This window comes from Lepidochelys kempii, chromosome 7, assembly GCF_965140265.1.
Source record: "Lepidochelys kempii isolate rLepKem1 chromosome 7, rLepKem1.hap2, whole genome shotgun sequence".
NCBI lineage: Eukaryota > Metazoa > Chordata > Testudines > Cheloniidae > Lepidochelys > Lepidochelys kempii.
This window is the reverse complement of record NC_133262.1, coordinates 94,963,929-94,981,229: the sequence shown is the minus strand read 5'-3', so window position 1 is coordinate 94,981,229 and position 17,301 is coordinate 94,963,929. Positions and strand designations below refer to the sequence as shown.

At 42.5% G+C, this 17,301-nt stretch overlaps 1 protein-coding gene across 6 annotated transcripts in view; it reads left to right on the top strand.

Moving 5' to 3' along the window:
- BTAF1 (B-TFIID TATA-box binding protein associated factor 1) overlaps positions 1-16,559 on the top strand; it is a 100,500-nt gene extending 83,941 nt beyond the window's left edge. For all 6 annotated transcript variants that reach the window (XM_073353922.1, XM_073353921.1, XM_073353919.1 and 3 more), the window contains exons 36-38: positions 2,289-2,448; positions 11,985-12,155; positions 12,485-16,559. In XM_073353922.1, the coding sequence (XP_073210023.1) occupies positions 2,289-2,448; positions 11,985-12,155; positions 12,485-12,628 (475 nt within the window). In that variant the 3' untranslated portion in view covers positions 12,629-16,559. The remainder of the gene's footprint in view (positions 1-2,288; positions 2,449-11,984; positions 12,156-12,484) is intronic.
- The last annotated feature ends 742 nt before the right edge of the window (positions 16,560-17,301 follow it).

Here is a 17,301-nt window from a genome sequence, read left to right as displayed (position 1 = left end):
TGTAGTTTGTCCCTAGAGAGATTAAGTACTTTGTCACTCTGGCAGAGCCCTATATCCATAGGTCATTTGGCCTTCTGTTCAAAATTATACCTGCTGGTCCTTGTATGGTGCTCCTCAAGAAGAGGACAGGAGCATTCCATATACGCTTCCCCTCCTCCCTCTCCCCCCCCCCCCCCCCCAAGCTGTGAGAGAAATAGTCTTGAACAAAGACTGCATCTTGTTAGATTCTTTTTTTTTTTTTACTTTTAGATGCATATTTTCACTTTTGTTTGTAACCATCTCTGCCTTTATCTCTTTTAGTTCATCTATGCTTTTTTCTTAATAAACTTGTTTTGTTTTTATTATAAACCAGTTCAGTGTTGTGTTTCGAAGGGAAGGGCATTTTTACCTCTTTTAATAAATTGTAACATGCTGTCTCTTTAACAGAGCAGTGTACTTCAATATTGTCTGTGAATATATAGTGATAGGTGCTATGCAGTGTAAAGAAGCATCTCTGAAAAGCTGGAGTTCATTTATTACTTGCGAGGCAAGATTTGGGCTGGGGGAGCTTAGAAAAGTTTGTTGGAGGAAGACCAATTGATGTGGCAAGGAGCTGACCGTCTAATATCTAGTAAAGCTCACTCTTGCAGAGAAGAAACACAGTGGCCCCCAGCTCTGGGTATCCCCATCAGCATGTTAAAATTAATGTGGCCTTTGAAAGCACCAGCCAATAACTTTACAAGATAATACTCAAAACCCAGTTCATCCTAGATTAAACACAGGCTTGTAAATTCAATAGCCCACTTCCTAATGACAATTAGGAATGTTTTTTCCCTAATGAGTAGAGTGTCTGCAGATTTGACTTTTTTATTTTATTTTTTATTAAGTTTTCTGGCTGTTATGGTTGTGAACTGAGGAAGCCAGCACTGTAGTGGCTAAACTTGAGGCTGTGGAGCTGTTTGCCTCAAGACTGTACTGCTGCTCATAGCTTTCATAGAATCAGAACATGGGAATCGAGACTGTGGTAGTTAGTTTCATTGCTGCTTATCAGAACACTGAGAACAGCAGTGAAACTACCTTTCAATCTGCTGTTCCTTTTGGGAGACTATGCATAGCAGTTCCTGTGGGAGGCAGAATAGAGTAAGTCGCACATATGTATGAGCAGCATGACTAGCAGCCAGGAGGCTTAGAGAACAGAAGTGACAGCCACCAATTTTCCCACCCTTGTTCCTCTTTGGACTTCTGATCCCAACAATCAGGAGGCTCAAGCAGGAGGATTGGTGAAAAGAACATTCTCTTACTTGTAACAAAATGTCACTAGAATAGTATACTAGATAGCATATTTGTACTTCAAAAAATAATACATGGCAGTATTATATAGACTTCCTTTTTCAGACCCATTAGAATTCTAAATAGCATGACACCAGTCCATGTCAATGGCATGTTTGTTTTTTTTTTTTTTCCATATTATAGCAGTGTGACCCTATTGTAAGGCTCTGTAAAGCCTGTTTAGACTAGTGTACCCACCACTATTCACCTACAGGACTGCTGTCTCTGGTGACTATAGGCCAGATAGACAGAAGCCATTTGTGGGAGTCAGTCCATGGCAACAGCTGTGTCCAAGGACAAAGAGTTCCCATGGAGAGGGCAGGCAGCAGTACTGCTACCATCCCTTGGGAATTCAACCGAGCAAGGCAGCTTTACGTTCCAGCCAGTGATCCCTAAGGAGCTATACCTAGTCAATATACTGAATCAACATGACCTGGCCCAACCCCACCTGCATGAAGAGCTTGTGCCCGTTGCTTCTGAATCCCCAAGCAGAATGGATGTTGAAGGTGGTTTATACCATTGTGCCCCAACTACTGGCAAATGTTTCTACATTAACAGAAGTGAATTGGGGCACCAGCATTACTGGCATTGTAGCAGAGTGTCAAAAATTAATCTTTTTCTGATTTTTAGAAAACAGATTTGGGAATCATTTTAAGGAAACAAATGCCTTCATTCACATTAGCTTTTACCTTAACTAATTATTGATTTTCGGAATGTGAGTTATTTTGTAAATAATGTAAAGTAGTTTTTACTGAATTATTTCCTCTTCTAGTGAGCTACAATCTCTGCCTGTGTCAATTAACCTTTCAGGTGACTTAAAAAAAAATCTTGACAAGCAGTGAAAAATATGATGCCGAAAGTGATTAAATACACCATTAATTATTTATTTAATTACTTGTAGTTTTTGTTCCATTTCATTTCTGCAGTCACTCTTATGAATTTCTAAATACTTGACTTTTTATATTTATATATATATATAGGTTTAATAATGACCCATCCATAGATGTTCTTTTGCTCACCACTCATGTTGGTGGACTGGGACTTAACTTAACAGGAGCCGACACAGTAGTATTTGTGGAACATGACTGGAACCCAATGAGAGATCTGCAAGCAATGGATCGAGCGCATCGTATTGGACAGGTAAAATACCAGTTGTTAATCTTTCATGAGTTATCAGAAACACCTTTTTTGTTCCCGCAGCCAGGGTCTCCCACAATTTTTGGTGTCTGTATTGCTCTCCTCTCTCTGCAGCTCATGGACAAACAAGAGCTTTGGAGCTGCATAGTCTGGCCACACCTCAGCTCCTGCTTGATTTCAGTTTCTCTGCTTTCGTGGCAGCGTGTGGATAGTGGTTTTTACAACTCCTGCCTTCACGTTTGGCTAAGGGGGCTTTTTTTTTTTTTTTCTCCAAAATTTGGGGCAATGGTGAGCAATGATCTCTCTCCTCCTCCCAGGACAGTTTTTAGCCAGGTGTTGGAAACCCACAGAGCCTTAGGTACAGTGTCTCCCTGCTGGCTGCTCTGCTGTACCTGGAAGGTGCACAGGTACAGCAGAGCAGCCCAAAAAGCACCAAATGAAATCCAAATGGTGCTTCATTTTTGAGGCTGCCCTCCTGGGCTCAGCAGACAGTCAGTTGTACCCAGCCTTCTGTCCTTAACTCTGTTACTTCCCAGGGCTATGAGTTGGACAGGCATGTGGCATCTTCTATCCAATGAACAGCTGTGACTCCAACATGCAGGGGAGGGGGGAAGGACCAGGAGTCTGACAGAGCAGGAGGAAGCTCCAAGGATGAGGAGGACCACAGTCAAGTGACTCAAGGAGCCCCTGGAGAATAGAGGGAACAGCATTGTAGGGTTACAAATGCTCCTCCAAAGTCCTAAAATGGGTCCTGAGCACCCTGATAAATCAGGGTTCATCAGCACCCTCCTCCTTCCCAATTTGGCCAGGACGGCTCTCCAAGTGTTTCCCTCCCTCCCCCTCTCCGGGGGGTGGGGGGGGGGAGTGGGATCCAGCAGGTGAGGACTCTTAAGATCTCAGACTTCAAAAAGTGTTTTCCTTAACCTCTGAGGATAGTACAAGAAGCAATGGGCTTAAATTACAGCAAAGGAGGTTTTAGCTGGACATCAGGAAAAACTTCCTAACTGTCTGAAGTTAAGAATTGGAACAAATTCCTTGGCTTTAGCAAAGCTTTTGTTACGGTCTCCCACAGTATTCTTGCCAGCAAGTTAAAGTAGTATGGGCTGGTGAATGGACTATAAGGTGGATAGAAAGCTGGCTAGATCATCGGATTCAACGGGCAGTGATCAATGGCTCCATGTCTAGTTGGCAGCCAGTATGAAGTGGAGTGCCCCAAGGGTCGGTCATGTGGCCAGTTTTGTTCAATATCTTTATTAATGATCTGGAGGATGGTGTGGATTGCACCCTCAGCAAGTTTGCAGATGACACTAAACTGGGAGGAGTGGTAGGTATGCTGGAGGATAGGGATAGGATACAGAGGGACCTAGACAAATGAGAGGATTGGGCCAAAAGAATCTGATGCGGTTCAACAAGGACAAGTGCAGAGTCCTGCACTTAGGAAGGAAGAATCCCATGCACTGCTACAGACTAGGGACCAAGTGGCGAGGCAACAGTTCTGTGTAAAAGGACCTAGGGGTTACGGTGGACGAGAAGCTGGATATGAGTCAACAATGTGCCCTTGTTGCCGAGAAGGCTAAGCATTTTGGGTGGTATAAATAGGCGCATTGGCAGCAGATTGAAGGACGTGATCATTCCCCTCTATTCAGCATTGATGAGACCTCATCTGGAGTACTGTGTCCAGTTTTGCGCCCCACACTGCAAGAAGGATGTGGGGAAAAATTGAAAAGAGTCCAGCAGAGGGTAACAAAAATGATTAGGGGGCTGGCGCACATGACTTATGAGGAGAGGCTGAGGGAACTGGGATTGTTTCTTCTCTTCTGCAGACTAAAGAGGGGGGATTTGATAGCTGCTTTCAACTACCTGAAAGGGGGTTCCACAGAGGATGGATCTAGACTGTTCTCAGTGGTACCAGATGATAGAACAAGGAGTAATGGTCTCAGCTTGTAGTGGGGGATATTTATGTTGGATATTAGGAAAAACTTTTTCACTAGGAGGGTGGTGAAGCACTGTAATGGGTTACAGGTGGTGAAATCTCCTTCATAAGAACAGCCATACTGGGTCAGACCAAAGGTCCATGAAGCCCAGAATCCTGTCCTCTGACAGTGGCCAGTGGCAGGCATCCCAAAGGGAATGAACAGACAGGTTATCATCTAGTGATCCATGCCCTGTCACCCAATCCTAGCTTCTGGCAAACAGAGGCTAGGGACACCATTCCTGCCCATCCTGGCTAATAGCCATTGATGGACCTATCTGTCTAGCTCCCTTTCGAACCCCGTTATAGTATTGGCATTCACAACACCCTCTGGCAACAGCTAATTTAGACCTCCATCATTGTATATGTATAGTTAGGATTATGTCTTCCTTAAAAACCCCTAAAGTCAGGCTTGACAAAGCCCTGCCTGGGATGATTTAGTTGGGGATTAGGTCCTGCTTTGAGCAGGGGGTTGGACTGGATGACCTGCTGAGGTCCCTTCCAACCCTATGATTCTGTGATTCTAAATTGCTTAGGGAAGTTGTGGAATCTAAGTCATTAGAGGTTTTTCAGAACAGGTTAGACAAACATGTGTCAGGAATGGTCTAGTTATTACTCTGGTCCTGCCTTGAGTATGGAGGACTAGACTAGATAACCTATTCAGATCCCTTCTGGTCCTACTCTCCTGATTCTGACCTCCTGGTTATGGAAGTAATAGTAGTCCCTCAGAAGAAAGATCCTCAGGGTTCTACTCAATTTTCTTTATCATTGAGAAGCATACAGGAGAAAACCAAGCCATTCTAGATTTCAAAAGGCTCAACAAATGGATGAAGAAAATTAGGTTCCAGAAGGAGATATTAACCGCTACAATGTCATCCCTGTCCCAGGGGGACTTTCTGACTTGGTGGATCTGGAAAATGCATACCTTGACAACCCAGTCAGACTGTGCCATCACAGGATCTTAGGGTTTACTTATGACAGAAGGTATGCTCAATATGATGTTCCCATTCGGCTTGTCCTCAGTCCCACTGAGTCTTTACAAAGATTGTGGTAATCCATAGCCAGACTCAGGTCACAAGGGATCCACCTGTACCCCTTCCTGGAGATGACATTTTAATCATAGCTCCGTCCCCACCAGCAACATGCAGAACTATATCCCTGACCTTGAATTTCCTGCAGGCACATTGGTTTATTGTCATCTAGAAAAGCTCCTTCATTCTGTCCACCCAAATAACTCACTTGGGAGAGGACATAGATACCTTGATAGCAAGGATATATCCATCTCTAGAGATGACTCTTTTGGAACAAGACATCCTCATGTTCTTTTGGAACTGCAAGAGGCCCACTGTTGCACTGAGCCTTCAACTGCTAGGTGTCCTAGTATCATGCATAGAGATCACTCCATCACACATCAGACACCTTTTTTAAGGCTTCATCTTAAAGGTATGGGACTACTCCCCAGATTGCATGGAATATAAAGTGAGGGTTTGGGAACAGGTAATTAAGTCCCTGGAAAAATCATGGAGCAGGTCCTCAAAGAATCAATCCTGAAGCACTTGCATGAGAGGAAAGTGATCAGGAACAGCCAGCATGGATTCACCAAGGGAAGGTCATGCCTGACTAATCTAATCGCCTTTTATGATGAGATTACTGGTTCTGTGGATGAAGGGAAAGCAGTGGATGTATTGTTTCTTGACTTTAGCAAAGCTTTTGACACGGTCTCCCATAGTATTCTTGTCAGCAAGTTAAGGAAGTATGGGCTGGATGAATGCACTATAAGGTGGGTAGAAAGCTGGCTAAATTGTCGGGCTCAACGGGTAGTGATCAATGGCTCCATGTCTAGTTGGCAGCCGGTATCAAGTGGAGTGCCCCAAGGGTCGGTCCTGGGGCCGGTTTTATTCAATATCTTCATAAATGATCTGGAGGATGGTGTGGATTGCACTCTCAGCAAATTTGCGGATGATACTAAACTGGGAGGAGTGGTAGATACGCTGGAGGGGAGGGATAGGATACAGAAGGACCTAGACCAATTGGAAGATTGGGCCAAAAGGAATCTGATGAGGTTCAATAAGGATAAGTGCAGGGTCCTGCACTTAGGACGGAAGAACCCAATGCACAGCTACAGACTAGGGACCGAATGGCTAGGCAGCAGTTCTGCAGAAAAGGACCTACGGGTGACAGTGGACGAGAAGCTGGATATGAGTCAGCAGTGTGCCCTTGTTGCCAAGAAGGCCAATGGCATTTTGGGATGTATAAGTAGGGGCATAGCGAGCAGATCGAGGGACGTGATCGTTCCCCTCTATTCGACATTGGTGAGGCCTCATCTGGAGTACTGTGTCCAGTTTTGGGCCCCACACTTCAAGAAGGATGTGGATAAATTGGAGAGAGTCCAGCGAAGGGCAACAAAAATGATTAGGGGACTGGAACACATGAGTTATGAGGAGAGGCTGAGGGAGCTGGGATTGTTTAGCCTGCAGAAGAGAAGAATGAGGGGGGATTTGATAGCTGCTTTCAACTACCTGAAAGGGGGTTCCAAAGAGGATGGCTCTAGACTGTTCTCAATGGTAGCAGATGACAGAACGAGGAGTAATGGTCTCAAGTTGCAGTGGGGGAGGTTTAGATTGGATATTAGGAAAAACTTTTTCACTAAGAGGGTGGTGAAACACTGGAATGCGTTACCTAGGGAGGTGGTAGAATCTCCTTCCTTAGAGGTTTTTAAGGTCAGGCTTGACAAAGCCCTGGCTGGGATGATTTAACTGGGAATTGGTCCTGCTTTGAGCAGGGGTTGGACTAGATGACCTTCTGGGGTCCCTTCCAACCCTGATATTCTATGATTCTATGATTCTAAGTCCTTAAATGTTTGCAAGGGCATGCCCATGCTGTTCCGGCTCCCCTGATCCTCACAGCTGCCACCAACCTGAAGGGCTGGGGACCACACCTGGCTCCCAAATAGCTCAAGGCATATGGAACCTGGACGAAAGGACCCACAGCACAAACCTCCTAGAACTAAGAATGGTCAAGTTTGTGCTGTGAAGGTTCCAGTCCAACCTAGAGAGGAACCACGTCCTGATTGAGTCAGACAACATGACCATGATTGTATATGTGAACAACCAAGGGGGAACAAGAAGCCCAGCGCTACACATCGAAGCAACAGAAATCATCCAGTGAGTGGAGCATTCTCTCCTCTCTCTTAAGGCAGCTCACATAAAGGGAGACTTGAACTGGAAGGCAGACTGGCTCAGCAAGCACAAAGTGAATAACTCCTGGTGGTGCATGAATCAGGAAGACTTCAAGTTAATCATCCAATTGTTCAGCCTGCCATTCTTCTTTGCGTATGTGCAATGTGCCTCAGATGGCACACAACCAGGATTCAACACTAAATTTGGTCTGCTGGTTGGATCATTAATTTCCCCAGCTTGGGCTGGGTACTGACAAGGACTGTGACATGAATGCTGAGCTATGCCCCCTGGCCTGCCATTAACTGACCAATTCTTTAACGCATGAATGTGAAGAGACCAGAGTACTTCACCAGAGTAGTGGACCCCAGATCCATTGGGACAGAATCCCTATCGACAGTATTATTGGTAACCCCACATTGACCAAGGAGATCCTGGGTTTTGGACCTGATCATGGAAATTGAGACCACCGGTACAGCTCGCCTAGGGGGAAAGGACATCCGTTCTTCTCACAAGGTCCTGTGCTTTATCCAGCCTTCCTATTGAAAGGGAAGCACTGGTATCATTGAGTCTGCGCTCCAAAGTCCTCAGAATACTCCTTTCTTTTGGAAGAATATCATCCTTGAAAGCATACTCCTGTATTTGGACTGTGTTTTCTGGCTGGTGCCGGGAACATGAAACCAACCCTAGAAATCCAGGAATTCTGGCTATTTTGGATTTTCTTCAAGAAGGCTTCAACAAAGGTCTCTTCCTCAGCATGATTACACATCCGGTGTCTGCCTTTTAGTAGCATGATATTCACAGTATCCATGGGTTCTTTGACAAAGAACCTCTGGGTAGCCAGATTCCTTATGGCAGTGCAGTTAGTCAAGCCAGATATTAGACCTCTTTTTCCCAAGTGGCACACCACTTGTACTGAGAGCCCTGACAAACATAATTTCAAAGCATTTGGTGTATGTTTTTATTTGTCCATCAAAACTTGGTTTCTGATTGACACTTGCCTGGTAGACATGATGGCTGAGTTGGCGGTGCTCTCAATGCAGGAACTTTACTGTGTATTTCACCAGGACAGGGTGGTGCTCAGAGCTCCAGAATAATTTATCCCAAAGGTGAACTCTTTCCATGATTCCCAGGAGGTGGTTCTACCTTCATTCTGTCCATAGCCTCCTGAGGAGAGAGGGCACAGTTTAGATGTCTCTGAAAATTTACCACCAAGTACAGAGTCCACAAGGAGAGCAGGTGTCCTGTTTTTGTAGCCTTCCAGCCAAGGACTCAGACCTTCCATCTCCTCTGTTGCTCAGTGTATTAGATGATACATTGTGGAAGTATACAAGGCATTGGAGATTCTGGTTCCAGAAGGGATTAGGGCACATTCTACGTGATCCCTGGTGACCTCATGGGCTGCAAAAGCTAATGCACCCCCAGCAGAAATTGATAAGGCAGTCACTTGGTCAAATGCTACCATCTTTATCAAGCAGTACAAGGTGGACTTGCTGTCCTCTGCAGATTTTAAGGCCAGAAGGGACCATCATAACCATCTAGTCTGACCTCCTGCACAGTACAAGCCACAGTGTAGCCCCTTGCTCACCCACTCCTGTAACGTCTGGCAGATCCATAATCTCTGGCTGAGTTACTGAACTCCTGAAATCAAGAGAGGACTTTAGGCCCTCAGCAAGACTAAGCAGCAACAGAGCTTGTACACTTTCTAAGCAAGCTAAAAAAGTGTTGTTTTTTTTTAAAAATAATCAAAGAAAGCAAAAACAGGGAGGAAAAAGCATAAAAGAACTAGGTGGTGTGAATCTTCTGATTCCTCTTCCTCCTCCATAGAGATTGATAAATTGTTGGGCTCTGACTCCAATCAGAACTGGGAAAAGACCTCAGCAAAGATACCTCTGTGTGAGAAATGGATTATTTTAGATCAGCCTGAAGAAAACTGTGAGAGTAAGCCTCTGAGCAAATTTCTCCTCTCAAAATCCTCCCCTGTAGCCACAATTATTCTACATTCCTCCTTCAAGGAAGTAATCCTGGATGAATGGGATAAGCCAGACAAGGAGAACCACATTAACAGAAATTATCTTAGGTTCTGTACGATCCAGGGATCAAAAATCCCAATTACTGATATACCAAAAGTTGATGCCGTAGTGTTCCTGACTAGAGATATATTATCCCCTCAGAAGGTGAGTTCTACCCTAAGAACTCCATGGGTAGAAAAATGGAGACCACTCTCCAAAAAAAACCACCAAAAAACATAGAGGTCTCTCCAGCCTACCTGTTCCTAGCAGCTGCTTCCTTTGCAATGGCATCTCTGTCATGGCTGGAAGATCTCAGAGCTCTCAAGGATACAGAGCTACCATGACTTTGTCTGTATTTTAAAGAGTTTCCTTGGAAACAGTGTAAATTGTTGCTGACACCTCAGTGGATGTGATGAGATTCTCAGCCAAAGCCATGACCCCCGCTCAGCGACCAAGCACCACCTATGGCTCCATTCCTGGAAGATGCATTGCCACTCAAAGCAGATACAGTAAAATCTTAACAGTCCCAATGCCACATAGTGCCTTTAAAAGAGTACAGACCGACCTTCAGACAAAGGTGTTCCTTTTGGCCATTGTTCTCACAAAATACCAGCAAAGAGACAACGTGTTCTCCTGAGAAGCCATAGAACTGTGACACAGGAGGAAAGCCTCAAGGGAACACTGCCACTCCCGAAACCTCTTTATGACAAAGACCGCATTTTATGGGCTCCACCCCATCTTAATTATGGGCTCCACCCCATCTTTTTTTCATCTAGTTCTCCATCTTGAATGACCCTGTAAAACACGATCTAATCCATGAGACTGCCACCTAGTCAAATGCTACCGCTTTTTTATCAAGTACAAAAAGATAGACTTCTTGTCCTCTGCAGAGGCATCCTTTGGCAGGAAGGTTCTGCAGGTGGAGGCCTGGAAATGATTTTGCCTTTTTAAACAAATATTCTAGATTGGGAGACCATTTCTGACCTTTTCTATAACCCTCCTTACATCTGTTTACTGCTTGCTGCTTCCCAGACGTCAAGAATTGTGGAAGATGCTGGGCTGCAGAATGAAAAATTTTACTGATGATTTCCTTTCTGCTAGCATCATCTCCCACAATTCTACTCACCCGAGATAGCTCCTAAGTCAAAGATCAGACATTAAGTGAAATCGTTACCATAGGACTGTATCTCTTGGTCTAACGTGTATAGTTATTTCATTATCTCTGTAATATTTATTAATGATGATATGCAAGTTTTACAGCTTTGGAATAACTCATCTGGAAGTAGGCAGGAATTGGGGAAGGAGGCATGACCAGACCATGTGGTTTCAAAAATCTGCTCCGCCTCTGTTAGCTGCAGAGACAGAGCAGCCCAAAAGTCAAGAATTGTGGGAGATACTGCTAGCAGAATGGAAAATTTCTTAATGATAATTTTCCTTTCTCTCACTTGATAAATTAGTATAAGCCTGCATAACAGAAAACACCAGAGCTTGCTCTTTGTAATATATGGTTTTTGTATTATTTTTTCAAGTATGGTTAGGCTTGATCAAACACCTGAATGAGGAAAGGAACATTTTACTTTGGCTAGCATGTAGGATCGGGAGATAGTCCTTGGCAGAGCCAAAAGGACAATCTGGAGCTAACTGTATGACCTTAGTCAAGTTACTTAAACATGCTGTGCTTCAGGTCTCTATTTGTAAAGTATCTCACAGAGTTTGAGGTTTAATTCATGCTTGTAAAGCACTTTTGAGAGCCTCAGGTGAAATTATTTTTCATTATTTTTCCCCTTGTCTGTATTCTTGTTGGAAGTTTCATTTCACTTACTTTTTCATGATGTACTGTTCTCATCTTGACTTAACATCCCTTGTTGCATCCATTATCAACAAAGGCCTGAAATTGACTATCTCTAGAAATACTGCTTGTAAAGATGCTAATTCAGAAAAGCATTTAAGCATGTGCTTGTGTTTTGCTGAAGTGGGGTGTAAAGGCCTTATTCTGAGAAGTACCAAGCATCTACAATACCTATTGACTTCAATGGGAGTTGTGTATTCAGGTTCATGCCCTGAATGAGTAGAAATGTTGCTGATGAAAACAAGACTCTCCCTTTTCCCTCAAGGACATTGTGTGCCTGGTCCGTGTCTTGTGAGCTGGGAGTCTTAAGAAATCTAACTACAATCACTATAAGGCAGTAGAGAGCACTGTCTGAGCAGGTTGGCTTTGTTTTTGGGACTGTTTTTTTTGCCTTTACCTGTGTGGCTCCGCTCACTAAAAGCTGCTTCCTACCCAGATCCTCTCTATCCCATACCATGGTTTGTAATTAACGTTTAAAACCATGTATTGACATGTTTTAATATTTGTATAATGAGAATTTTTCCTTTCAGAAACGTGTTGTCAATGTGTATCGCTTGATAACGAGAGGAACTCTGGAAGAGAAAATTATGGGTCTGCAGAAGTTCAAAATGAATATTGCAAATACAGTGATTAGCCAAGAGAATGCAAGCCTACAAAGCATGGGAACAGATCAGCTTCTTGACCTATTCACTCTTGACAAGGTAAAGAACCATTTGCAAAATTATCTACTAAAAAGAAGCATTTAGAGGTGTGAACATAAAAAATGCTGTGATGTGAATCCTAAAATTACTGGTCAGACAAGCATTTGAAATAGAATAATGAACACCAAGATGTTTCCCAAGGAGCCATTACCCTCATCCTCTTGGAATGGACTCCACAATGCTCCAGAAAGGACGAATATCAATCTTTCAGAGGTGTTCCTGTGTTAATGTGTGTAAAGGGAAACTAGGAAGAAATAAGATGCTTGTGATAAATATCATAAAACACTTTTTTTTATCTTAGTTTAAATGTGTCCATTTTTTCTTTTAAGGATGGGAAAAGTGAAAAAGCAGATACTTCTTCTTCTGGGAAAGCCTCTATGAAAGCAGTTCTTGAAAATCTGGGAGAACTTTGGGATCCAGAACAGTATGATTCTGAATACAGTCTAGAAAACTTTATGCATTCACTCAAGTAACCATCTTACATTCTTGATTCAATTGCTGCTAGTTCACGTATTTTTCTGCTGATATTCAGCAAATTTCAAAACATATATAGTGAACCTATAGCTCAATATGTAAATAGACTTCTTGAAAGAAGAATCAGCAAAAGACTGACACTGAATAGTGTCATATGTTTCACTGGGGGAGTTATTCTGTCTTAAATATTTGCACTGTATAAAACTTTAAATGTAAACATATTGTGAGGTGGTTTGAATTTTACTTGCTAAACAGATGCAAATTCTTATTTGGTAGAGGAATAAAACCCAGCAAGTTTTACATATGCTAACAAGTGTTGCTTCCTTTTGAAATAAGTCCACCGTTGTTCCTTGCTGTATCTATAGTTTTGTACAGATACGTTTCAGTGAGTACTTCAGGTTGTTCGTGTACATTTTTTTTTATTTTAAACATAACTTGCTTTTATGATTTATTAAAAAGTAAGATTTTTTTCAGCTTAACAAGTTATAATGATCTTTCATTCAGATCATTTCAAGATGTACATCACTAATGGCAAATCCTAGAAGCTAGAAAGAGTGGTGGGAAACTAAATGGAACTAGATTTATGTGTGCCCATCTCTGTATATTGAATATAAATATATAATGCTCTTCAATCTTTTGACATCACTTTGAGAGCAGTTGATTTCAACTTTTTAATCTAATGTGTTATACTAAATACAGGTAAATGGTCTGTTTAAGGCCACCTATGCATCCCATTAAGAGGGTGTGCTTTTTTAATTTATCTATAAGGCTAGAATATAGCCCCATTCAGAGACCTATGTATTCAGTAGGTTTCAATCCTATATATTTTTTGTAACTAAAAGAACAAATATACAAACAGAACTTTTCCAGAAATAGATTTTGCACTGTTTAGAATTCTAAAATCCATGCTGAAGAGACTGTTTACTGTACTAGTGCATGAATTAAAACCTCTTAAACAGAAGATGGGAAAATATTTTCTTTAGGGATCTAGATATACATACATATCATCATAGAAATACCTCCTCTCAATCTGAGGGAATGGAGCATTAGAGTTAAAATCATGTAACAAAGATTCTAAAGCAGGGGTGGGCAAACTACAGCCCAGGGGCCACATCTGGCCCTTCAGATGTTTTTAATTTGTCCCTCGAGCTCTCGCCGGGGAGCGGAGTCTAGGGCTTGCCCCGCTCCATGCATGCCGTGGCTCCGCGTGGCTCCCGGAAGCAGCAGCATGTCCCTCCACCGGCTCCTATATGTAGGGACAGCCAGGCAGTTCCACATGCTGACCCCGCAGCCCCCAGTGGCCAGGAACCGTGGCCAATGGGAGCTGCAGGGGCAGCGCCTGTGGACTGGGCAGCGCACAGAGGCACGTGGCCATACCACCGTGTAGGAGCCAGAGGGAGGACATGCTGTTGCTTCCAGGAGCTGCTTGAGGTAAGCGTCACCCAGAGTCTGTGCCCCTGACCCCCTTCCACTCTCTGTCCCAGCCTAGAGCACCTTCCTGCACCCCCTATCCCTCATCCCTAGCCCCACCCCAGAGCTCGCACCTGCAGCCTGAGCCCCCCCCAGCCCGGAGCTCCCTCACATGCCCTGAACTCCCCATTTCTGGTCCCACCCCAGAACCAGCACCCCCAGCCAGAGCCCTCACCCCCTCCAGTACCTCCCCAAACCGCAATTTCATGAGCATTCATGGCCCGCCATACAATTTCCATACCCAGATGTGGCTCTTCGGCCAAAAAGTTTGCCCACCCCTGTTCTAAAGGGCTTTAATAGCTGGGAGTGCGTATACAGTAGCTGTATATTAAGCAGCTTTTTATAAAAGGGAGTCAATAGTAAAGGTGGTATGTATGTTTATAGATGTGCATGTATGTACCAGTATGTACACAATTTTATAAATATATTAAATTATAGATAAATTTACAAAGCTGTCTGAATGAATACATATATAGGATATATGTATAGATATCAAAATAATCTACAATTTGTAGCTTGTTGTGCACTTAAGCGTCAGACTAAAAACCATCAGAGACCTCAAATATGTAAAATAACAGATTGCTTTGTTAAAACACCCCTCCCCCCAAAAAATAAAATAAAAAAACCCGCTTATCCTATAAAGCAAGACTGTTCTGCTGCATTTGGAAATGAATTTGACATATTTCAGTAGTTACAAACTGCCATATTGTAATATTAAACTAGCATTCCATTAAAAAAATAATAAAAACAAAATTGGGAATACATAACTCTTTGTATGTTGTATGTACATGTGGGGTGTGTGTGTGTGTGTGTATATAGAAAAGAATGATGAATGGAGAAAGACCAGTTTTATGCATAGTGAACAGTCCTATGGAGAAGTACAGTTGGGTCATTAGTGGTGAATGTTTTGGTGTAGGGATGATCCTGACTGGTTAATGTTCACTGCAAAAATAAAGTATTTTTCTCTCCCAGATGCATAGCAAGTACCTTCATGTACATTGCCTAGGTTTTTTCTACTGCATGTTCAAGAAAAGATGAACAGTGTGTAACTAATATCTCAAAACAATAAGCTTTGGTGTCCTTCTGTTTGAATATTTGACTTGCTATTGTTGTAGCCAAAGAATTACTATGCATGAATTTTGTAGGCATTCGGAGATAATGTTGACAACTCTTTTATGCATTAATCTTGCTGTGGCTCCAAGACATCAGTGATGAAAAAGATAGTAAATGTTTTTCTTTAATTTCAGTAAAGAAGTGTTTTTATCTAACCATAAAACATTGCATTAATTTAAAACTAACTTGGGGAACTCTGCAGCAACAAGCATTCCAATCTACTTATCATGAAGGGAATTTGCTAGAGCACTGCAAAGCTCTACTCCTGTCACTGCCATATGGTCACCTGGACTGCATTACATTAATTACCACCATAGGGAAGGAAAGATACTGCCTAGCAACGCTCTCATATGATGGCTTTAAATTGGCTGCTCATTGTCACATTTTTGTTGCTATGCAACCCTAATCCTCCTTATGACAGTGGCCTTCTTGGATGTGACATCAAGATGGCCCCGGCCAAGAGCTGGGGAGTCCGGAATAAATTAATGTTTGTGTTAATTTGAGGATTGTACAAATTATAATTTGCACAAATTATAATTCTTAAGAGAAAATGTTCAGAGCAGGAAAGACCAATAAACACCAATGAGGACTGGTTCAAATCATTTTTATAGAAAGTCAGACTAAACAATCTGACTAAATCCTGAGATTGAATGACATTAAACTCAGGCAAGTTTCAGGACCAAGAAAACAATGAATGGAATCAAAGAAAAAAGACCCTATACACTTTAGTAAATGAAAAGATGTGTAATGAACATTAATCTGTTCAGAAATGTTGCAAATAGTAGCTGTCTAAAGTATTCAGAATTAAGCAGAAAAGGGTGCAGACTTCAAGTTTGAGGGGAACCAAGGCCCGAAAAAATACTAATCTGGGATTACAATTTTTATTAAGGTTACAGCTCAGACTGACATTCTAATCTGAGTCAATGTCTATGAGATTCTTTAAAGTACATGGTATTAAAAAACATAGACTATAAAACACTTTGGGGCAGAAAGTACCATTTTAGAAGCAAATTATATGGATGTGTATAGTTCTTTTCAATTTTTGAAATAAACAACATACCGTATATACTTGTTCATAAGCTGAATATTTTTGGTTAAAAAGTGATGCATCAAAGAGTGGGGGGGTCGGCTTATAAACGGGTCTACACCAAAATTTGATGATTTTAAACTCTATGAAATCATTGAATGAATATCTAATACATTGTCAAAAAGAAAAGGAGGACTTGTGGCACCTTAGAGACTAACCAATTTATTTGAGCATGAGCTTTCGTGAGCTACAGCTCACTTCATCGGATACATACCGTAGAAACTTGTAATACATTGTCGTTTTGTTTACCTGGAGCGTCTGCAGACATGGAGCCCCTCAGTTCCCAGTGGCTGCGGTTTGCCGTTCCCAGCCAATAGGAGCTGCAGGAAATGGCGCCACTTCCCGCAGCTCCCATTGGCTGGGAATGGCAAACCGCAACCACTGAGAACTGAGGGGCTCCATGCCTGTGAATGTTCCAGGGAAACAAAACGTCCTGACCCACCAGCAGCTTACCCTGACAGATCGGGAGCCAAAGTTTGCCAACCCCTGAAATATAGGGTCAGCTTATGAAAGGGTCATATGTTTTTTTTACTATTTTTACCTATCCATCTTTTGCGGGGTTGGCTTATAAACAAATGGGCTAATGAATGAGTATATACAGTAATTGTTCCAAATGAATCTTTCCAGTCTAGTATTAGCGAAGTTTCTGTGCATGTGCACTACATCTGCATGTTAAATATCTTATTGAAAAATTTAGTTTCTCCATTTGCATCCTTAGGAGAAAGGCAGCAAATATGACAACTGCCCAAAGAGTCCACAGCCAGTCTTCACAGCTGATAAGGAGAGAGGACTTCTCTTGTTGTTCTGGGGACAATCATTTTCCATGCCACACAAAGTGTACTTAATTCACTTTGTTTTAGAAATCTTCCAGGAAAGTTAAGTGATGCATTTCCATGCCATCTCCCAACTCTTCTTCCTAGTCCTCCACAGATACCTTCTCTATCCCTTTTCATGGATCCATCTCCTGGGGCCTCTGCTTTAATACGAATTTGCCACAGTTCT